At 39.8% G+C, this 23,981-nt stretch overlaps 1 protein-coding gene across 1 annotated transcript in view; it reads left to right on the top strand.

The window, feature by feature from the left end:
• Nucleotides 1-570: 570 nt before the first annotated feature.
• golga7bb (golgin A7 family, member Bb) overlaps nucleotides 571-23,981 on the top strand; it is a 46,873-nt gene continuing 23,462 nt past the window's right edge. The window contains exons 1-3 of the mRNA XM_056272434.1: nucleotides 571-716; nucleotides 13,250-13,375; nucleotides 14,908-15,060. Coding sequence (XP_056128409.1) covers nucleotides 705-716; nucleotides 13,250-13,375; nucleotides 14,908-15,060 — 291 coding nt within the window. The 5' untranslated portion in view covers nucleotides 571-704. The remainder of the gene's footprint in view (nucleotides 717-13,249; nucleotides 13,376-14,907; nucleotides 15,061-23,981) is intronic.

The raw sequence follows: 23,981 nt of genomic DNA, 5'->3' as shown, positions 1-23,981 counted from the left end.
CCAGGATATTTTTTAAATATAACTTTGATTCTGTTTGGCTGAAAGAAGAAAGTCATATGCTGGTGAGTAAATTATGGGATAATTTTCAATTTTGGGTGAACTAAACCGGTAACCCGAACAAATTGTTGTAATAAACTAAACCATTTAACTTCGAGGCTGACCTACAATCCTTGAACAATTTGTTATTTGATTAAACAACATTGTTTTTAGCATAACATACAGACTCTTTTACAAATATACTTACCCATATCACATCAACACACAATAGCTGCAAGATTGTTTTGCAATAGAACATCAACACAATAAGTACACTGTACCTAACAATTATTGTTATTATTTGTATGTAAGTATAGTTAAAGACACCTAATATAAAGTGGGACGAGTCAATCTTATATTGTTAAAGGTTCTGCCGAACACCCATTTTTGCAATGTAGGCACTGAAAACATCTAAAAAAAAAAAAAAACATTTGTATTGATGACATTTTTTTTTTTATCCCAGTGTTTGTGTCCTCGGATATTCTCTACAAATATCTTGTACAGGCATGAAGTGAAGCACTTCTGTACTAGTCACTCCTCCTCCATCAGTAGGACGCTACTCCACCCTATCCAGTGCGTTCATCTCTCCGTCCGTTACTGTCCCACGAGTGGAGAGGATTTCAGCACCGGGACAGATCCACCACACATCCGCCACCGTCTCAGGCATCATGGCGACAGAGGTAAGAATCAATAACATGTTCATTTGAGCTGCATGCTAGAGGAACAGACAGGAGAGTGGGTCCGTTTCATTCGTATCGTTTGTGTGAAGTTATTTTGACACCTGCTGTGGGGGTGAATCACGACGTTTCCTGTAAACGCTTTAGATGAGACACGTTCAAAGAAACCAATTAAGAAATGGAGACGTTGTTTATTTAAAGGCTGATTCGTCGACATGACAGTTTTCCATTGAAATCAGCCAAAAGTGAAGCATCATTATTTTGTGGTCAAAAGCAGAGGATCTACAGAAGAAAGAGTGAATGACACAGGCGGACTGATGTATTATTCAGCACCCTGGACAGAGACACAAATATACATACTTAATAACCCAACAGATGAAAAAGTAAAAGTATTTATTGTGCGGCTCTCTGGAATACTTGGTTCTGATTGGTCAATTGCACCATTCGTATAGCCTACACGGTTATTAATAACCGTAAAAACGCTGTGTAACCGAATATTGATCGGGGAATCCTACATTTCTACCTCATGTCTCTCCAAGTAAGCTGGCAAAATAATTTTAACTCAAATAAGTATTTCGTGGCTATTTATTTGGTAAATAGCCATGTTAAAATGGATAGAAAATAAATAGTCAATTGATACCGTGATCACGAGTTTATTAGGCTATGCAACATTATGCCTTACATTTAAACCATAATGCAACGACCATATGTATTTTCTTTGCTTTTATTAAAAAGCGCACACGTCGCTACTCACTTAATAATGTTGGGTTAAAAATAACCCAACGTGTTTTACTGTGTAGCCTACAGGTGAAAGCCTCGGCGATTGAGACTCTGATTGGTTGAACCGCTTTCGTTGTCTTGGCGAGGTTCTATATTTAAAATGCATCATCTATTTGAATTGCACTTTTCGCTATAATTGGGACACATCTAAAGTTAACGATTTTCTTTAATCAGTTTACCAACATGTTCGTGACTCAGCATACAGATGTAAATGAAATATGATTATGTTGCCTACATAGGGTTTACATTGTTCATAAGCGCTAACCGCGTTAATAGGCCAACCTGTAAAACAAAAAAATGAGGAGACTGACAGCATCTGACCAATCAGAATTAACGCAACTATCGTTGGTAATAATTCAAGCCAATCAGCTTCCAGGTTCAATTTAATGCGTCGTCAAGCTTGCTTGTGGACATCTGTGGAAGAAAAACTTTTAGCCAAAATATCGATGAAATCCAAATGAATGAAGGATCTTCATCTATGCATTAGTGAGTAGATGTTAGATGGAGTAGAACTTGTTTCGTCGTGTGTACATTTTTCTTGATGGTGCTCAATTTGTTTTGTTGATTTAGTCTACTGTATTGACCACTGTTGCTGATTGGAGGATTATAACAAATCATGAATTATCAATACAATTTTAAGATATCATCATTTTAATTATTAGTAATTTATTTAAAAAAATAGAGAATGCTGCAAAATTGTATTGATTTTAATCAATACTGTTTCACATATCAGCCTCCCTAAAAATTCCCTCACTGACCACCACTGTTAGCATCCACACAGCATTTCCCTGACAACCACCTGCAATGCTTTAGCTGTCTAGCATCATGGTGTTATGCATGGCTAAGCATCACTTACTCATAAATTAAAAATGTGTTCTTTTTTAATATGCAGAAGCATCCACATCTCTTTTCTCCTGTTTTATTGGCAAATCTTCCAGATCAATTATCTCTCTTTAAGAATAATGTCTGTGTAGCTGCTCTATCCTTAATGCATAATCAACTCCTATCCAAACTGCATAATACATGGTTTATATTTGGCATCTGTTTAGATTGCATGCACTTCCTGTTTACTCAGCCATCTTGTTTACAGATTTATTCAAACGGTAGGCAACTCCCTCCAGTGAGAATACACAAAGAGATTCCACAGTTTGTAATGTATTCAGAGAAACAATTCTTTCCCACAGCAACCTAGATTTACTTTTACTAGGTTATTAAAACTGATTGTTGACTCTCACCTAGCCAACATTCGCTGGGGAAAAAATAGTTTTTGCTGTCACAAGAAGAGCTGTCATGCACTTGCTCTGGGCATCTTGTGGTCTTGTTGTCGTACATCAGGCTCTTTTTCATTTAAGCATATTGTAATGAGTCATTGGAATGTTCCAAGAATGCTCCGAGTGCCTTTCCTCCGCTTCACTGGTCAGTTTAGCATTCAGTGAACTCTGAGGCGTCTTTAGATGGATCTGTAGTTTCTTCTTTGAACAAGCACCTCAAATCAAGTTCAGTTAATCTTATGTTCTGGGGCTTCTGTGACAACTGATGTGTGATGTGTTTCTGTTTTTATGCAGAGCTGCTGCAATAGACAGTCTTTAGAGGATTGCTTGCTATTTATCTGTCTAAATGAGACTCCAAAATGTTTTTACCCTTGTGCAGGGGCCACAACAAAATACTCCCAACATTGATTTGTTGCGTTCGGTAGCAACACGCACGCACGCACACACAAACGTGCACACACACACACACAGCGCGAGAGAGAGAGAGACACTCACGCTTTACTTAGCTATATAGGGATACAATATGTTTTTGATAGTTTATATATTGCTAATTATTAACAAGTGTAGGTTAACCCTAAAACTTACAGCTCATATTTATTTATTTATTGCATTTTTAGAATTAAAAACATATTTATGAGTTGTTGTTTTTTTGTTTTTTTGTTTGTCCACATGGGTCTCCAAGGTAGCTGTAATTTTAACTATGTATAATATATTAATTTGCTTATTTACTATAGGTTAGTCTTAACCCTATTAAGTCAGTCACATGTGATCCACTCTCCAATCCAGAAGGGGGCACACGCTGTAATGCAATGCTGTTTGTTAATCGCAAAGTTAATTTATTTATATTATTTAGAGCAATGAAATGAAGCTTTTGTCCGATTTAGCAAACGTCTTAGGGTAGTTTTATCCCCCAAGTATAGCTAAGTAAATCCACACAGAAACACAGCCGTCTCCGGTTACACACTTGCACCCTCTGCCAATCCCAATTAATTATACACAACTCAATGAACTGTTTTTACTTGTGTTACTTGTTAACTGTGATCTCCAGAATATCTTGAGTTCATTAGAAGTGAATAGACATGACAGAACAAGATTGTAAATCAATGTTTCAGTAAAGCAGTCATATTGCTCATATTGAACTGAATTAACCTAACCAGGAAAATTATGCTGATCTGAAACAGGTTTACAGTTATAAGACTAACTGAACGCTTGATGAAAATATATTTGCATCTAGAAAAAAGGAGCGAGAGAGGGTGGACAAGCGAATAAATGAACTAGCAGGACAGAGAGCAGTTCTACTGTGTAACAGCCCTTTTAAAGTGTCACAGCTAAAGCAACCTGTAATTTGTTTCATGTGACCCTGAGGCCATGTGCACTCAGCATCTCTGCTACAGTTTAGAGAACAACATATGCCCTTCCAAGAGCTGCTTTATTTTTTTAAGGCATGGCATCCATGCACTGTTTACTCTCAATGAATCGTATGAATCGTTCTGATGTTCTCCCTCTGTTCAGTCTTTGGTTGGTGCAGATGTTAAGCAAATGTGAGGAGGTCAGTTAAAAGTTGACAATCTGAATGTAACCTGCACAATTATGCATTAATAACATTGCATAATGGTGCTTAGAATATGAATACTTGACAAAAATTGACTCTATTCCAGATTATAGACTTTTAGCAGTCAGATACTTAATTTTGAACAGTATGTAGCTAGCTTTATATTATATACATGTTTTGCTTGTAGAGACTTGTGCTGCCTTTCTTTAAAATGCATGCCATTTGGTTTGCTATTTTGTTTTCTACTGCAATGAGATTAAGATATTTTTAAGGGTCCAAATAATATTCTGTACTTAATGCTAAATACATTCAAAGCAATTCCAGTTTATTTTGTGCCATAGCTGTTCAGCTGATTTTATGTGAAAATCTGTTTGGTATGACAATCATTCACAGACTTCAAAAGGCAGCCGCATTCGATTAAAAAGCAAATCTCTTGGGGGATGGGAAAGTCAGTTTATAATCTCCTGGTATTTAATTAACATGGACAACAGAATGTGCTTAAGATCAGAGTGTTTGATTATAAAGGCATCTGTGCGAAAGACAGGAAATGTTTATTGATCTGTTTGTGCATAAAGTACAAAAAAAAAGTTGTTCCAAAGTTGTTTGGAACATTGTTGTTCCAACCCTGTATGATTTTTTTTCTTCTGTTGAACACAAAAGAAGATATTTTGAAGAATGCCGGTAACCAAACAGTTTCTGGTCCCCACTGACTTCCATATTATTATTTTTTATCCATATATGGAAGTCAATGCGGCCTATCGACTGTTTGGTTACTGACATCTACTTCAAAATATTTTTTTTGTGTTCAGCAGAAGAAAGAATTTATACAGATTTGGAACAGCTTAAGGGTGAGTGATTTTCATTTTTGGGTGAACTATCTCTTTAAGTTATTTATTTTTTTATTTTATTTTTTTAGAATTTACATTTAAAAATAAAACATTTATACATATTATATATTGTTCAATAGTTTTGGTTTGTAATTGTAATTTTTGTTTTATGTTTTTGAAGAAGGTCCCTTATGCTCACCAAGGCTGCATGTGTTTGATAAAAAGAAAAAAAGAAAAAAAAAAAGAAAAAAAAACGGTAATACTGTGAAATATAACTATGATTTTTAATACCTGTTTTTGTATTTTAATATATATTATAAAATGTAATTTATTCCTGTGATGGCAAAACTGAATTTTCAGCATCATTACTCCAGTCTTCAGTGTCACATGATCCTTCAGAAATCATTCTAATAGGCTGACTCGTACTGACCACAAACTATTGAACGGTAAATGCACACATTGTAGAAAGATTTGTGGGACTTTTTTTTTTGTTTGTTTTTTGCATTGTGTTTTCCCCCAACCACATTTAATTAGCCATAACTGTCAAGAACCTATATAAAACTACACACCATAGTCCATTTTCACCACCAATAAAAATTAGTTTTGCCGAAATGCTAAAATCTAATAAATAATAAAAATATAAATAAATAAAAGCATAATTTCTTTTGTTTTTCATTTGTTTTGAAATTTCATGAGATTCAACCCTCTAACACCTTAGACCATTTTTGTTTTCCTTTATTTCTTTTTTATGTGCACGATCACATTTTGACAGGTTTCTTGTCTATGTGGATCTACATAATGAACCTAAATGGCTACATGCAGTATTACAGTACACCAGCAGTGAAGAGTTTAGGGATGTTGGGCAGCTGGCCTGTGCATCAGTGAGTACTAACATGACATGATTGATATGTATTACATTGCATTTGAATGGTTTCAGTGCCTTTAAAATGCTGCTTAAAACTGAGCCCATATAATCTGACTTGCTCTTTCTCTCTGTAATGAGACAAAATATCGCTAAACACCCAGCCCTGCAGGGCAGAAAAGAGTTTTTTGTTTTTTTGTCTCTCAGTCGATTGGAGTCCTTCACTTATGACACGTGGGCCTATAAACCACTATTAAACTGAAGCAAGCCTATATTTTTGCTTCATCTACGGTGTCTCTCAAGGGTTTGAGAGCACATCAGCATTTCTCTTTTTCTGTGGGAAGAAACCCGAGCGCTGGAAATGTTCTGCCTCTGTCACATCTGTTTAAAATCATCTTCCCCATTCACAAAGGAAGGAAGAGGAAATGCCCCGAGAGCCTATGAAGTCTTGCAGGTACACATCTTTCTTCCTAATATGCCTCTGCAGATCTGCTCAGCTACATATGAAATATGTCTCCGTGTTGGCAGCATCTAGAATCAACCTCTGACCCCCTCAGATGTTTTGCTGGACAGGCCGTTTCATTAACATTCATCCTTTTCCTGAACTGATGAATTTTAATTGGCCGTGACCATCTCTCTGCGGAGGGTTGTGATGACCGATGATGCTAATGGTCTCACTTCAGGAAAGTCACTGTACCCTTGCTCACCTTTCAGACTTATTCACCAATTACTGCAGTGCTAACTTTGACAGTTCAGGACTTCAGCAGAAATCGGATGGTTTCTCTTCCTCGCCTCAGCTTAAGCCCACTAACCACCTACAGTTCGTTTACTGACTGTCTGATGCCAATTGGACACAAAAAATTACAATATCTGGCAGAAATTGACACTTCCAATCAGATTGGCTAAAAAATTGTGTGTTGTTATAGGCCCTATACAGAATAGAGAACACCCACGCAATCTTAAAAGACAATAATTCGCCTATGTCTATTAAGACTTTCATGTATAGGTATGAAACAGCTCTGCAAACAGTCTTTTCAACCACACAGTATCATTATTTCTGTTACAATAATCCAAATTATTGCAGAAGTACTGGAATAAAAGTTTGTAGTTCAGATATAAATCCTGATGTCTACGGTAGCAATCAAAATAGAGTAAATTACCTAATAAATTGAATAAATTACATCGTTACACCAGTGGGTGGTGACAAATGACTGTTAAATGTATTTGTCATTGAATCACACTTTCAATAGATTTGTTAAAAAATTCTGATTCATCCAGTAATAAAACAAGTGAAGTCTTTATGAGTGAGTCATTATCCCTCTTTCACACAGTAATCCTATAGTAAATATTACCAGAATGACTTTACCGTTAAATACACAAATATGCTGCACACATGATATCTTAACGGTAATTAATCAGTAAAGACTGCATGTGTGAAAGGGGCTTTCGAATCATTCATTCAAACCAAAAAAAAAAAAAAAAGTAATTCAAATTATTTAAATAGTTTTTAAATGGACTCTATTTAAAATATAATATATTTGTAGACTAAATATGTTGCTTAGTTGTCTATTTAGAATCGTGGGAGAATCGTGATCTCTATCTTAAACAACAACAACAAAGAATTGTGATTGTCAATTTATCCAGAATGATGCAGCTCTAAGCAATACAACTTTAAGGACTACACCAGTTGCTTTTGGTAACAAATTGGCAGAAATTTCTAAGTGAGTCAAGTTTTTGAAATCTATTCAAGGTGTTTTGTTTGAGGCAGAGTTAGTTGCAAGTAAACAAGGTATCCACTATATTCTGCCTTTAATATATTCTGTATTCCACTGTTTTGATTTCATTTGAATAATAGTGAAATAATATACAGATTTATGTTCATTTCCTCTGTATTATCCTGATCAGTTGTGGACAACACTGTATTGTTTTTTTGTTTTTCCAATAAATAAATAAATAATTTGTCATTTATTCACCCTACAAACTTGTAATAATGAGGTCTCATTTGTTAACATTGGTTAAAGGTTTAGTTCACCCAAAATTGAAAATTCTGTCATAATTTACTCAGCCTCCGTTCCAAACCCGTAAGACTTTTGTTCATCTTCGGAATATAAATGAAGATATTTTTTATAAAATCTGAGCAATTTCTGTCCATCCATTGGCAGTCCACGCAACTACTTTGACGTTTCAAAAAGAGACAGTACCGCTTTATATGATGAACAGATTGAATTTAGGCTTTTAACATTCATCAACTCAGTTCAACTTCAACTCAACATCAGATGTGAGCTTCATTCTCGTGTTACGCAGCACGTTTGAGCTTCAGCAAGAACCAATGAGGTTCATTCTCGTGTGTGACGCAGTGAGGTTTGTTCTCACGCTTCAAACAAGTACGGTTGAGCTTGTTTATGAATAAAAGCCTAAATTCAATCTGTTTATCATAAGTGATCTTGTCTCTTCAGAAAATTTGGTCTAAACCATTCAGTTCATAAGGATTAGTTTTATGATCTCTTTATGAACTTTTTGAAGCGTCAAAGTGGTAGTTTCTTATCTGTCAATGGAGGGACAGAACTGGCTCAGATTTTATTAACACTATCTTCATTTGTGTATCGAAGATGAATAAAAGTCTTACGGGTTTGGAATAACTTGAGGGTGAGTAAATGATGATTTTAATTTCGGGGTGAACTATCCCTTTAAAGGGACAGTTCACCCAAAAGTGGAAATTCTGTCATCATTTGCTCACTCACCCTCATGTTGTTCTAAACCTGTATGAGTTTATTTCTTCGGTTGAACACAAAAGAAGATATTTCAAAGAGTATTGGTAACCAGACAGTTGACTGTAGCCATTGACTTCCAAATAATCTTTTTTCCTACTATAGAAGTCAATGAGTGCCATCAACTGTCTGTTTACCAACAATCTTCAAAATATCATCTTTTTAGTTTCTTCACCATTCTTTTTACTTGACATGTCTTCTTTTTGACTTTCTTCTTCTCGTTTTGGAATGACATGAGGGTGAGTAAATGATGACAGAATTTACATTTTTTGGATGTACATTTCTGTCCTTTTAAGATAAACCCAAATGGCACATATAACAAACCCAACTGTGATTGGTCACTTTTCATGTTGGTCAGACAGAACTTCCGATCTTGACCAGAATAAGCTGCAAATTGTACAATACTTCAACAGTCTTACTATGAAACTTCTCTGCTTATAACTTTTAGATGACAGTTTAGATGACCTCCCAAGTGTGAATAATTGATCATGTCTTCTGGGAGAAATCCAACTGTGGACACTCATGTGGCCAGATGAGCCACTTGCTTGTGGTAATGCTAACAGCTGCTATGGGATTTCAGACAGCAGAACAGCTATTATGAGCGTCTTCAACCTGATTCTCCCTGAGCGATGCCTCCGTGGAGGAGTGCAGAGATAATTAGGCTCGTCTCATTTGGCATGAACTAAAAGGCGTTGTGTCTCGTGGCAACAATAAAGACTAATTATCATTACCTTCCATCCTTATGAAGCTTTGGTTGCTAATTCTGACTTTATTTTTATATTTTCCAGTGGTAGGCATTGTGAAGTCATAATGACACCATGTAGTTCATTTTATTGCTATTTGCATGAAATCTTGCCCAGAGGTTGCTTTTAGTTGCACCTCATTTAAATATCAGCTTTGTATCAACTTGCCACATAAGTAAATAACTGAACAGGACATATTAATTTGACATATTTTATTACCCGCTTGAGTGGTAGATGGCACGATTGAAGTATCAGAATATAATATTGTAGGGAGCCGTGTAAAAAAATAAATGGATGCATGGTTCTGCACCAAGCATGGACAAGTTTGTGAAAGGAGAACGCAAAGCAAACGGAGAATCTACGTCACAATTATATTTGTAGGGACCATTAACTAGTTGATATCCCACATTATTTAAAATATCTTATTTTGTGTTCAACAGAAGAAATAAATTCATACACATTTGGAACAACTTGAGACTGAGTAAATGATGACAGAATTTTAATTTTTTTTGGGTGAACTGTCCCTTTAAGTGGTGCTGTATTAAAATCATCAAATACACTAATTATATATTTCAAATTGAAATAGTTAAATACTGTAATTCCAGAGCTGAATGTTCTTCAGGTTCTTAATGACCAATGGATTTACATGTTTTTTTTTTGTTTGTTTTTTTAACATGGACAATGTGCAAAAAAACATTAATTAAAGATGCTTTGCACCAGATTTTGCTTAAGCTAATTTCCATCTGCAGTCCCCGAGCAGGTAAGTTACAATACAAAATATACAATATAAAATGTAATAATTAATCACTCAAATACAGCTATTAATTAATTCATTTAACCATTCCCCATTACAACCATCAGTCCAACTAAATCATACCAAGATTACTACATTAAAACCTCACTAAAAAGTCATATTTACATACACAATTATCTATGCTGGCACAACTGGTTTTCCAATAGCACTTTCCTTGTATTTCAAGAAAAAATCCTTCAGGTCAAAAGTAAGTTTCAGACTCTGTGGGAGTTTGTTCCATTCTTTAATGCCCTTGAATGAGAAGGCTGTCTGTGCAAAGGCCGAGCTACGGTTAGGCAGCCTGCAAACCTGCAATGACCTGGTACTCCTAGTCATCTGTTCTGAACAAGACTGTACACATTTTTTCAGGGGAGGAGGCGCAATATTATTCAAAATTTTAAAAACTAATCGCACATTGGCATACACAATTATATTATCAAAGTTTAACATACTGTATTTTCCAAGAACCAGACAGTGATGATATATCAGTGTTTTTTTTTATCTAATACTTTAACAGCTTGATTATATAAAGATTTTAAAGGTTTTATTGCTGTTTCACTCGTCTGTGACCAACAAGACATACAGTTATTAATATTAGGGTTTAGGATAAAGGATTTATCATTGCCTCCAGGTAAATTTTTTCAGCATCATGAGTCAATGCATTCCTAATATGTCTAAAACCAGACAAACTGTATTTTAGCTTGCTGCAAATTTTCTTAATATGTTTTTTAAAAGTAAAAGTAGAATCCAAAACAAGACCTAAATATTTAAATTCTTTCACTACTTTTATTTGACTCTGATTTGCATAGATGCATGGCAAGGAGAACTTCAATCGGTTAGTTTTGGTAAAAATACTTTGCTACTGTTTTATTTACATTCAGTGTGAGCGAGGCAGAAGTAAGCCAACCTAAGATTTTTCCCATAACATTGGTTAACCTATTAGCTACAATGGTTGCATCACTTCCATGCAAGTAAACTACAATATCGTCCGCGTACATTACCATGTCCACCTCACCACACACTGAAGGAAGATCATTTATGTAAAGCGCAAACAGCAATGGCCCAAGAACAGAGCCTTGTGGGACACCCATGTCATTAGCCTTAGATGTTGATAACTTACAGTCTTTACTGATAACAGGATAAGGTTTTACTCAAAAATAGCAATTTTATACCTAATACAATATTTGTGAGCTTGACATAACTACATGTAGGCATAACTACATTTATACCTATTAACGATTGAAGTATCAGAAGAAATAAATATAACTCATTAATAAAAAACTACTAGTCTAAATAATAAAGTTCAAACATTATTAAAGGCAAGTGAACAGTCAGTAAAAAAATAAGAACAAATACATTAATTTCAAGCATATATAAATACATTATAACAAAGTTGCAAATAAAGTATAACTGTAGTATTCGACCGAACTGTAATAGTTTGGCCTAAATGTAAAATAACTCTATGGTATTATAGATTAATCTTTGTTAGAGCTGTTTTGTTTGATTTACACTAATGACAGACAGATCATGATAAGATTGAGATATAGCCTACTGATGAAATGTCAGATTATTAAACAACAGTCTCCTTTTTTTTAAATTTAATATTATTGCTTTTTGGGTGAAACAATGTAAAAATTAAAAAGATTGTAATATGATTTTTTTAATATGAAGTGATTTTTCCATCATCTACTTTATACACTATTTTCTGTGAATGCACACACAACTGTATGTATTTTGTCCATGAAGTCATAATTTACACCTGTAAAGGACCGTTTAACCTTTATAATTCGTTCTGTATGTTTCAGCACTGGCCCTACAGAGTAGGCTAACGTTAGTATGGTAGCAATAGACCATTAACAATAGACTTATTTTTGGCATCAAAGCTTTCAGCAATTATACTAATGAGACCGCAACTGAGGCCAATTAATTTTTGCTGAAAATAAAGCTGTGAGCCTTGTCTTACATCTTGATCTGTTAAAATATGGATTTGTTTATAAGGGGGAAACAAGGTCTCGAAAGAAAGAAAGAAAGAAAGAAAGAAAGAAAGAAAGAAAGAAAGAAAGAAAGAAAGAAAGAAAGAAAGAAAGAAAGAAAGAAAGAAAGAAAGAAAGAAAGAAAGAAAGAAAGAAAGAAAGAAACTGATGCATGATTGTGCTCAGTGTCTGACAGAAAGCTTCATGAACAGCAGTAAAACCTGAAGGAAGTCTTTTTTTGTTTTTGAAAGTTTTTATTTGATTATGAAATTTCTGAAACATATTTGCCTCCAGCCACTATAGATAGACTGAGTTTTGGAATATGTATGTCCGACTGTATTGTCAATTAGAGAATCAGGAGAAAGAGGACACAGCAAAATCATTAGAGCTGCATTTGCGTCTTGGTTTCATCAGGTTTCATTCTCTCTCTTGGCTCTCTAAATTTATGTTTCCAGAGCTGGTGAATATGGTTTTTACACAAAGTCCTAAAACAACTCATTGAGTGTTTCTTTGTCTTCTTTTGATTGATGCTCTGTCTTCTTTCTGGCCCCAATTTTATAAACATGCATACATGTACCTTCATATTTTAAAATATTATTGCCTCAGAGACCCTTATCCGTTTTTCATTTTGATAGACTGAGACACTTGATGAAGGTCCAGGCTCTATCATTTTATACTGTAGGTTTTCTGTGTGTCTTGGAAGAGATATAAATCATAAATCATTAAATGAATTGACACAATGCCATACTGTCCGGACCCTCTCAATTTTAAGTGTCAAATCTGCCATTCTTTTCCACATGTACAATGATTTAACCGTGCAAGTACAAGGAAAACGTATAAAACGATACACACAAGGCTCTAGTTATATCAATGGCATAGTGACTGCAGCATTTGTCATTTTAAGTTTCAGATACGTGCTTAAGAGTGCCGCCTTTGAGACCACTGTCTATTTTGTGTCTCTTTGTAGTTCCACAACCTCCAGGAGCTGCGTCACAGTGCGTCTCTGGCCACCAAGGTCTTCATTCAGAGAGACTACAGTGACAGCACCATCTGCAAATTCCAGACCAAGTTTCCCGCAGAGCTGGAGAGCAGGGTAAGTTTTAAATGAGGGTTTGGGGCGACGTCTGATGTGTTACTGCCCTTTATGTAGGCGCACATCCCATGAGGCATTGCTTTTTTCTTAAAACTTTTGATTGCATCGATCTTAAAGGGATCATACAATGACAAATCAAACTTTCCTTGATCTTTTGAAATGAAAAGGTCAATGTAAACATATTGTAATTTATCATACTCAAAATGCCTTCCCTCGTTTACTGACACTAAGCTGTAAAAATGGCTCCCTCTGAACTTTGGGAAATTTCTGACGTCATAGAGATGGATATACTGTATTGACGCAAGTCGATCCGTGTTTACACATCAAAAGCACTTCAGCAACTTGCCCAATTTTATACTACCATTCAAAAGTTTTACTACATTTTTATTCAGCAAGGATGCATTAAATTGATTAAAAGTGAAAGTAAATACTTAAATTGTTACAGAATGTTCTATTCAAATAATTCTGAATTTTTTTTTACTTTACTTTTTAGAATCAAAAAAAATAAAAATCATATTTTCCACAAATAAATATTAAGCAGACCAACTGTTTTTAATATTGACAATAATAAGAAATGTTTTTTGAGGACCAAATCGGCATATTCTAATGATTTCTGACTAAAGACAGTAGTAATGATGCTGAAAATTCAGCTTTTCCATCATATTGTAGATTTGAAAATCATGCTGTATAAGAATAAGGCTACAGGCGAGGTGGTCTTCATTCCAGATTCCTCTGTTCCCCATTTCTCTGTCCCCTCACCCCATCATGCCAGCTGTAATGGTTTCTCTGTGTTTCTCCTTCCTCTCACCCCCCTCATGCCTTTATGTTTCTCTGAGTCAGTACAGTAAGGATTGAGCTTATATACACCACTGAGCGACTTTCAACTTCCTTGTAAGGTAGAAAAACATGATGCTTATTTTTAAAATGGAATGTATACCTCATGATTACACATGGTGCAATCCACTATCCCTCTGTGTATACATTAATGGTACATTTGCATCAGTTCCTTTAACTTCCTTGTAAAGAACATGCCAACTGCACACATTTGAAGTATCATCATCATTGGAACATCTCTGCTCAGTGAACGTTGCATTGCACACATACCTTTAAGCAAAATATATAACTCTCCCAGCTCACAAACATACTCTGACTCCACAAAATAAATTATGAAATTATTATGAAAATTAATAAAGAAAAATAATACAAAAAAATAACATTAAACAGTCAATTTATAGTCTTCAATATGAATAAATTACAATATATTAAATTAGAAAACAGTTATTTTAAATTGTAATAATGTTTAACAATATTACCATATTTACTAAATGTAGCCTTGGGAACATAAGAGGCTTCTTACCGACTCCAAACTTAGGAACAGTAATGCATATTACTTGTATTTTTACAAAAACATTTTCTTTTCTTTTTTCATTTAATGCATTTTATCAGTTAATCCATTCCATGGGAATAATTTTTGTCTTCATAATAGTTTTCCGTCCATGAAAACATTGGTTTGAACTGACTGTTGTGCACAGATCGAGAGGAGCCTGTTTGAAGTAACGATGAAGACGCTCAACTGCTACTATGCAGAGGCTGAAAAGATTGGCGGTCAGTCCTACCTGGAAGGCTGCCTGGCTTGTGCTACGGCCTACATCATCTTCCTGTGCATGGAGACACGCTATGAAAAGGTATCGAGATAATCTTCTCCTGTTTCATTTACAATACACTCAGCATTTATCAAGATGCCAATTCTGAGATGTAAGATTGAGAACAACTGCAACCCATGGACGCCTTTGAAGATCAAAGAAGAGCATTCAGGCCTGGTCACCCAAGGATTCACAAAGAAACAAAACATTAGAGAGTTTGAACATTTTTGATGTGCCGGCCCATTTAAATCTGACCACACACGTTCGCATGTGGCAGATGGAAATCACTTTCTTTGAATAGCAGTCAAACGAAGTCGAGATAAGGTTTGATATGCGTGCTTATGCCCTAATTAGACAATAGTTCCATTGTGGTGAGCACCTGTCCACCAATGGGAAAACCTGACCGAATCATAACATGACATTCAGTGCTGCGTACTTCCAAAGGGCAGCTAATTTCTCCACACAGGTGTGCATCACCTGCACTGAGATAGAGCGGATGTAAAGTCCATGCTCTCTCTCTCTCTCTCTCTCTCTCTCTCTCTCTCTCTCTCTCTCTCTCTCTCTCTCTCTCTCTCTCTCTCTCTCTCTCTCTCTCTCTCTCTCTCTCATACTATATTCATCTTCATGCTTTAAAATGTTTGAGAAGTGACATCGTTCATGCCTAACCCGCATTGTGCAACTCTGAGGTCACATCAGGCTTTTTCAGAGAGTTATTTGTAAACTCCAGTCTATAAAAATGCCCACCTTAATGGCGAACTCTGATAAACTGCACCCACCCATGATGAGCAGTTTTGTTTGTTGCTCCAGCTGACAGGAGGCCACACATGAGTGGACACGGATGAGTTCCCTCATGCCCCGGGCTAGCATAATAGCATCTTCCTCATCAAAGACGAGTGATTACACACACAAGTCAGGGCAGCGGAGACAAAGATTTAGAGCGTGCTGCACTGTCACACGTCTAGGTTCGAGACGGTAAATCACAGAATGACCTTTCATTCTGTACAGAAGCAGCAGTTTTCAACCTGTGGTACACTAGTTGGAAATTTGAAAGAGTACATTTCACATTTTTACTGTAAAGTCAACTTAAAACAATAATAAAGTTTAACAATGTGTGTGTATACATGCACTACTGGTCAAACGTTTGTAAAAGTTACATTTAAAATAAATGATTTCTATTTGAATATGTTTTAAAATGTAATTTATTCCTGTGATTTTAAGATAAAAAAAAGATAAATTAATACTTTTATTTAAAAAGGATGCATTAAATTAATCAAGTGACAGTAAATATTCAAAAAAAAATTGTATTTGAAATATGCTTTTTTAACTTTCTATTCATCAAAGAATCATGAAAAAATATATATCATAGTTTCAACTAAAATATTACAGCAAAAAATGTTTCATTATATTTGCACCAACATGCATATATATATATATATATATATATATATATATATATATATATATATATATATATATATACATATATATTATGTATGTATGTGTGTGTGTGTGTGTGTGTGTGTGTGTGTGTGTGTGTGTGTGTGTGTGTGTGTGTGTGTGTGTGTGTGTGTGTGTGTGTGTGTGTGTGTGTGTGTGTGTGTGTGTGTGTGTAAGAGTATACTGACAATTTGAAAATCAATATAAAGGGGTGGTTGATTATGATTTCACTTTTCTAACTGTAGTTAGTTTGTAATGTTGCTGTTTGAGCATAAACAACACAGTTACGATGCTCAAAGTTGAAAGCAAAGGGAGATATTTCCTTTTAAAGAAATTGCTTTTTAAGAACTACAACAAACGGCTGGTAGGGACTACACGACATTCCTCCCGGGTTAGTGACATCACAAACCCTAAAATGTACATAAACCCTGCCCCCGCAACACGATTTATAGATTATCAAGACAGAATATGGTAATCAATGACTAGAAGATAACTACACATATTAAAAGCTACATAAATTCACCAACTAACCATTCAGAAATGTTGTCTACATGTTGTCACTTCTGCTTGAGTCTCTCCATCTTTGTCTGACTCTGGTTTGAACATAAAAGGCTAAAAGTTTTTGAAATGTTTAGTGCATGTCTGTGTGAGGTAATCGAAGCTGCTAAGGACACAAGCTGTTGTAGCTCCGCCCTCTGTGACGGGAGCAGCAGCTCATTTGCATTTAAAAGGACAGACACAAAAACGGTGCGTTTTTGCTCACCCTAAAAAAGTGACAACTTTAACATGCTAAAAATATCTGGGGTATTTTGAGCTAAAAGTTCACATACACACTCTGGGGACATCAGAGATTTATTTTACATCTTGTGAAAAGGGCATTATACCACCCCTTTAAATCTGTAAATAAACAGGAGGTTTCAAGGTTTTTAAAAAATGGTTTATTTTTAATGGTTTTTCAAATCATAATGTAAAATAAAAAAAGTTAAGCTTTCTGTAACATTTCTAAGTCACTAATGAAATAAGCAAATGCAAAAACAACAACAAAAAAAAGTTTGGTAATGTAAAAGCTCCTGCAGCTTTAGGGCTGCTGCCAATAAAGCTAAAGGGCAACAGTACCAGACACTGAGACATTCATGTTAATTTTTCACTTCAACTTTCCACTCAATTTATTATGCTGATATAAGTTGTAATGAAAAATCATTTCCACTGGTGGTCTCATGCTTTTGGACCTCCCTCCATATTTACATGGAATTTTTTATCATGATAAATGAATGTCATTTTTTTTTTGGATAAACGTGTGCTTGTACACTTTGTTCTGGAAAAACATATTTCACCTTGTGTTGCGCCAAGTAGCATATTAGCAGCATGTGTTGGATTTACTCCTGTGAGTCATCTTGGAAGTTTGTTCATGGCCACTGAACTCCACTGAACAGAGATCCGTTTTCTTTCCTTATTACAAACATTTTTTCATGGCCGGTTCTGTAGAGTGGAAAGCAAAGCGAAGCAAAGTGATGCACAGTTTCACCCCACTGGGGTAGAGAAACACAGACAGCCTTTGCAATGCTCACTTGAAAAGTCAAACAAATAATCTAAATAAGCTACTGTTAGATGCCTTTGATGCTTTCATAAATGTATTTTTAATGTTTTTTTGTTTTTTTATATATATATATATATATAAAGACGACGATAAGAAGACATGCAGGCATTCAAACTTTGGAAAAAAGACTATTTATGGCACTCAGACAGGTATGCTCTATGCAATTGACTTGATAGCAAAAAACTAGATACATTTCTAGTTTCAACATTATTTGTTCTTCAGATATTCCTTTTTAAATGAAAAAAGTATCAGCTGTGTGCAAAGTGATCTAAATTTGGTTCTCTTACGAGAGGTTCTCTCGTACTGCGTAATATTTACGCTCGGGGAAAACCTCTTTTCCTCGAGATATTGAAGACAAAAAATGATCCTTAATTTTGAATTATTGCAAAACGCGTTGCAGCAGCATACAGACATAGGCAGGCGGCTCAGCGTGCCTATTGGCTGTCCTGCGGCAACTGCAGCAGCCTATCGAGAGCGGCCCTTTGGTGACGGTCCAATGGGGGCGCTTCGCGCCCATTTTGTCACGCTCGCGCCCAAAGGGGCGTGGTCTAGCCCTATAAAGATAGCTCGATGGGCTGATCTCACTGATTTTTCATCTCTTCAGCTAAGCTTTGCATCGCTGGATCCCGAGTGAAGAAGCCGCGCCGTGGAAAAAGCCTTCTGCAGGACAAGCCATCACCTGAAGCCGCTGGCCTCATCTCGCCGCCTTCAGTCGCCGCTTCCTGCTACGCTATCCGGCATTCATATCCTTTACACTCTGCTCACTGTGTGTTCGCCCCCGCAACTCACTTTTTCTAAAAGAGCTGCGTCTTTTTAAAGAAGCCGTCATCCTGCGGCTCGTGCCGAGCCCAACTCAGCGACGGGGACCGCCATGTCATCTGCGTTTCCTGCCTGGGTGAGGATCATGCAGCACTCACGCTCAATGACGGCGGATGCCCTCACTGTGAGCTACTGCCGATGGTGACTCTGAGGACTCGCCTGGCTTCCTTCTCCGAGTCTGCAACCCCGCCCGCTGCAGTACCGCGCCGTAAAAAGCGCCGCACTCAGCGGGTCCCTGAGCCTCCTCAAGCTCGCGACAGCTCGCCGCTTCGCCCGCCAGCTTCGCCGCTTTCTCTCGGCTCTCTCCCGGACGCTCAACAGCCGCCGCCCGCCGCCGATTACGTCATCGAGGACGACGAGCCAGCTGGATCTGATGAGGAGGCTAGCTGTTCCCTTCTGGCGTCGGACAGTGAGGACTGGGCGAGCTCTGCGGACCTCCCCCCCACTGTTCCTGAGTCAGTTGGCAAGAGAGCTAGCATTGAGTCGGAGCTAATGCGTCTACTCTCGCAGGCCGTGGCGAGCCTCGGCTTCGAGTGGGAAGCGCCCGCGCAGCCAGCGCGTAACCGATGGGTGATGGGTGTTTTCTTTGAGGAGACCGCGCCCCGCCGCCTTCCAGATCAGCGCCTTTTCTTCCTGAGCTTCACGAAGAAGTCGCGAAATCCTGGAACGCCCCTCTCTCTGCTCGAGTGCGTTCCTCTCTCTCGGCTGCATTCTCCGTGGTGGACGGTGCGAAGGACAGAGGATACCTCTCGCTTCCCCCCGTGGAAGAGGCCATAGCGACCCACCTTTGCCCGCCCTCTGCTGGACGGCATGCTAAGTTGGCGCTACCGTCTAAGGCAGGGGTGGGGAACGTTGATCCTGGAGGGCCATTGTCCTGCAGAGTTTAGCTCCAACCCTGAAAAAACACTCACCTGCAGGGTGGACGCTGCGAAGGACAGAGGATACCTCTTGCTTCCCCCCCTCGGAAGAGGCCATAGCAACCCACCTTTGCCCGCCCTCTGCTGGACCGCGTGCTAAGTTGGCGCTACCGTCTAAGGCAGGGGTGGGGAACGTTGATCCTGGAGGGCCATTGTCCTGCAGAGTTTAGCTCCAACCCTGAAAAAACACTCACCTGCCTGTAACCTTAGCAATCCTGAAGACCTTGATTAGCTTCAGGTGTGTTTAATTAGGGTTGGAGCTAAACTCTGCAGGACAATGGCCCTCCAGGATCAACGTTCCCCACCCCTGGTCTAAGGCCTGCCGAACTACGTCAGCCATGCACACCCACGCCTACACCGCTGCTGGGCAGGCTGTCTCGGCCTTACATTCTATGGCCATACTGCAGATCCTTCAAGCCGACCTTCTCAAAAAAATGGACGAGGAAAGCCCGGAAGTGATCAGCGTACCGGATTTGCGCAGCGCCACGGACCTCGCTCTTCGCGCTGCTAAATCCGCTGCACAGGCCATCGGGCGGACTATGGCTTCTCTCGTCGTTGCCCATCTCCTCGACAGGCCTCTTCGGATCTTCCGTCAAGGATTTTGCGGAAAGGTTTGTAGAAGTCCAGAAGACATCACAGGCCTTGAAGCACTTCCTCCCGAAGCGCTCTAGCTCCGCAGCAGGTCGCCCTAAACCGCCGCCTGCTCGCAGCTCACAGCCACAGCCATCTCCCGCCGCCGCTGCACAGCGCCGACAGGGATCAGAGACTGCACTCTTGCTCTGCTGGCTGCCGCCCCCCGCCGCCCGGGCCCCGGCCAAAGATCGAGATCAAGCCCGAGGCCCCGAAATCGTCCTAGCTCTCCTAGGAAAACAACGGTGTTCAAATCCCGCCGCGGCCGGATTTTTACCAAAACTTCTCGCTCGTTCAGTTCCAGGAATTGTGACTGTCCCAGTGTATTCAGCAGTAAACAAGTCGGTAACACGGCCCACTTGCCTGCACACAAACGCCGTTTTCACGGCGACCCAGATAACTCACAAAAAGAATGTTTTTTCTGGTGTCCCGGCTTCGGCCGAAGGTGTTATGAGTGTAATAAAAATGCCCACTATACAGTGCCCATTTCTACACCCAAGCACAGCCCTTCACAATACAGGGCTCGCACAAATAAAATCGACTCATGTCGGTTGTGCATTAAGTGTAGTGAACGTGCCCACGCCCCAGTGCCCACTAACACTACACAATACATGTCGCAAGGTTTCTGTAAAAACGAAACTAACACATTTACAGTCAGCTCATGCAGACGGTGTTTTCAGTGCTGTGAATGTGCCCGCCTCGCTGCGCCCTCATTCACTCACAGACATGTTAAGCCCCACGGGGCTCGCCCCGCTCACTCTTACACAGCATACTGCTATAATGAAAGCGAGCGCGGCCAGGCTGCCCGCCATTTCAGGCGCGCCCCCCGCCTCACTCACTGTAAACACGGTGCCCATGTTACAGCGCACAAAAGCTCCCGTGTCGTCACTATTTTACGATCAGAGCCCAAAACCCATTCTACCCCTAGCCATTCACGCAAACGCGTGGGCACAGCTTCCCGGGGTCTCGAATTGGGTGCTGAACATTATAAAAAGAGGCTATTCGCTGCAGTTCGCTCTACGCTGAATCTCGTGCGTCGAATCCTCGGTAAAAACAGAAGTAGCACATCTATCACATTATCGGGGTGGTGATGGCGCAGTGGATAGGGCACATGCCTTTGGTGTGAGAGACCCGGGTTCAAATCCACTGTGAGACACCAATGTGTCCCTGAGCAAGACACTTAACCCCTAGTTGCTCCAGTCGCTTTGGATAAAAGTGTCAGCTAAATGAATAAATGTAAATGTAAATGTTTTATGCTACTTCGAGCCGAAATAGCAACATTATTGAGCAAAGGGGCAATAGAGCCTTTATCTCAAGCTCAGAGCGAAGGGGGCATGTACAGTAGATATACAGCAGGACAAGGCCCGTACTTCGGATGAGACGTTAAACCGAGGCCCTGACTCTCTGTGGTCACAAAAAATCCCAGGATGTCTTTCGAAAGAGTAGGGGTGTAACCCCTGGCCAAATTTGCCCAGTGGCCTCTGTCCATCATGGCCTCCTAATCATCCCCATATATATATACCAATTGGCTTCATCACTATGTCTCCTCTCCACCAGTAAGCTGGTGTGTGGTGGATGTTCTGGCGCAATATGGCTGCCGTCGCATCATCCAGGTGGATGCTGCACATTGGTGGTGGTTGAGGAGATCCCCCCTTCTATGTAAAGCGGTTTGAGTGCCAAGAAAAGTGCAATATAAATGTAATGAATTATTATTATTATTATTATTATTATTTTCTGGTACCGAAAAAAGACGAGGGTCTCAGACCCATTCTAGATCTACGACAGCTGAACAAAGCGCTTATGAAACGCCAGTTCAAAATGCTCACAACCAAGAAAATCCTTGCGCAGATTTGCCAAGGGGACTGGTTTATTTCAATAGATCTGAAGGACGCTTATTTCCAGATACAAATAGCGTCACGTCACAGGCGATTTTTGAGATTCGCCTTCGAGGGCCAGGCATATCAATACACAGTCCTACCGTTCGGCCTGTCTCTTGCACCCCGTACATTCACGAGGCGCATTGATGCGGCGCTCGCACCCCTGAAACTTCAGGGCATGAGAACTTTGAACTACTTGGACGATTGGCTGATTCTAGCTCGATCTCATTCAGAGCTCATAGAACACAAGACCGTGTTACTCGAACACCTCAAGAAACTGGGTCTAACAGTCAATTGGGCGAAAAGCTCGCTGGTCCCCAGTCAGAAAATAACTTTCCTGGGCACAGAGCTGAACTCGCTGTCTATGACATTCAGCGCTCTACGAAATCCTTCCGCCGAGGCACTATAGTCCCGCTTAGGAGGTTTCAGAGAATGCTGGGCTTGATGGCCTCAGCATCCTCGGTACTTCAGCTAGGCCTGCTTCGCATGCGCCCGCTGCAGTTTTGGCTCAAAGCACGAGTACCTCCTCGAGCCTGGGCTTCCGGTCTACTTCGCCTCAAGGTCAATCAGGAATGTATCACAGCCCTGAAACCTTGGAGAGCGACCGACTGGTACCAGTCTGGTGTAAACCTGCGGACTTCCTCGAGTGTGCAGGTGGTGTCCACGGACGCCTCCACCTCGGGATGGGGAGCGCTGCACGAGGGCAGACCGTTCTTCGGCCTATGGTCAGAAATAGAAAAGCTCCTTCACATAAACTGTCTGGAAATGTTGGCAGTCGACAACGCGCTGAGGCACTTCTGTCCCCGAATAAAGGGCTACCACGTATTAGTCCGCTCGGACAACATGTCGATGGTATCCTACATAAATCGCCAGGGCGGTGTCAGGTCTCGAAACCTTTCCAGACTGACTGAGCGCATTCTGGTCTGGGCTCAGCACAATCTGCGCTCACTGAGAGCAGCACATGTGCCTGGCCTTCTGAACTTGGGGCCAGACAGACTGTCCAGAAACAATATACCAGCTGGGGAATGGTCTCTGCACCCGCAGACTATCCTCCTGCTGTGGGAGATGTTCAGCAGAGCACAGGTGGACCTATTCAGGTCCCAGGAGAACGCTCAGTGCCCGAAATTCTTCTCAAAGAGCAAGGATGCACTGGCCCACGTCTGGCCCAGCTGCCCGCTCTATGCTTTTCCCCCGGTCTCGCTCCTGCCTCAGGTGTTGGAACGAATCAGGGAAACCAGATGTTCTGTGCTCCTCGTGGCTCCGCTCTGGACGAACCAGGCATGGTTCCCAGTCCTGATGCAGCTGACGAGCACTGCCCCATGGCCGATTCCGACGAGGAAAGACCTCCTCTCTCAGGCCGGGGGCTCAATTTGGCATCCTCACCCGGAACGGTGGGCCCTGCACACATGGGCCATCAACGGGTACCCGCAAACCTCCCCGAGGGAGTGCTAAACACCATCACGCAGGCCAGAGCACCGTCTACCAGACGCCTCTATGCCTCCAAGTGGTCAGTGTTTGTTAACTGGTGCAAAACCCGAGGTTTTCCACCTACAAGCAGCGGGGTAACGGAAGTACTTTCCTTCCTTCAAGAGCTACTGGATAAGGGCAGGTCCCCATCCACGCTCAAAGTCTACGTGGTGGCCATAGCAGCGTTTACGAAACCCATGTCTGGCCTGTCACTGTGGA

The sequence above is a fragment of the Rhinichthys klamathensis genome, unplaced genomic scaffold (assembly GCF_029890125.1).
Source record: "Rhinichthys klamathensis goyatoka isolate OS25496 unplaced genomic scaffold, OSU_Roscu_1.1 h1tg000338l_1, whole genome shotgun sequence".
Taxonomy (NCBI): domain Eukaryota; kingdom Metazoa; phylum Chordata; class Actinopteri; order Cypriniformes; family Leuciscidae; genus Rhinichthys; species Rhinichthys klamathensis.
Note: the sequence above shows the minus strand (reverse complement) of the source record. Positions and strands in the feature narration are given on the sequence as shown.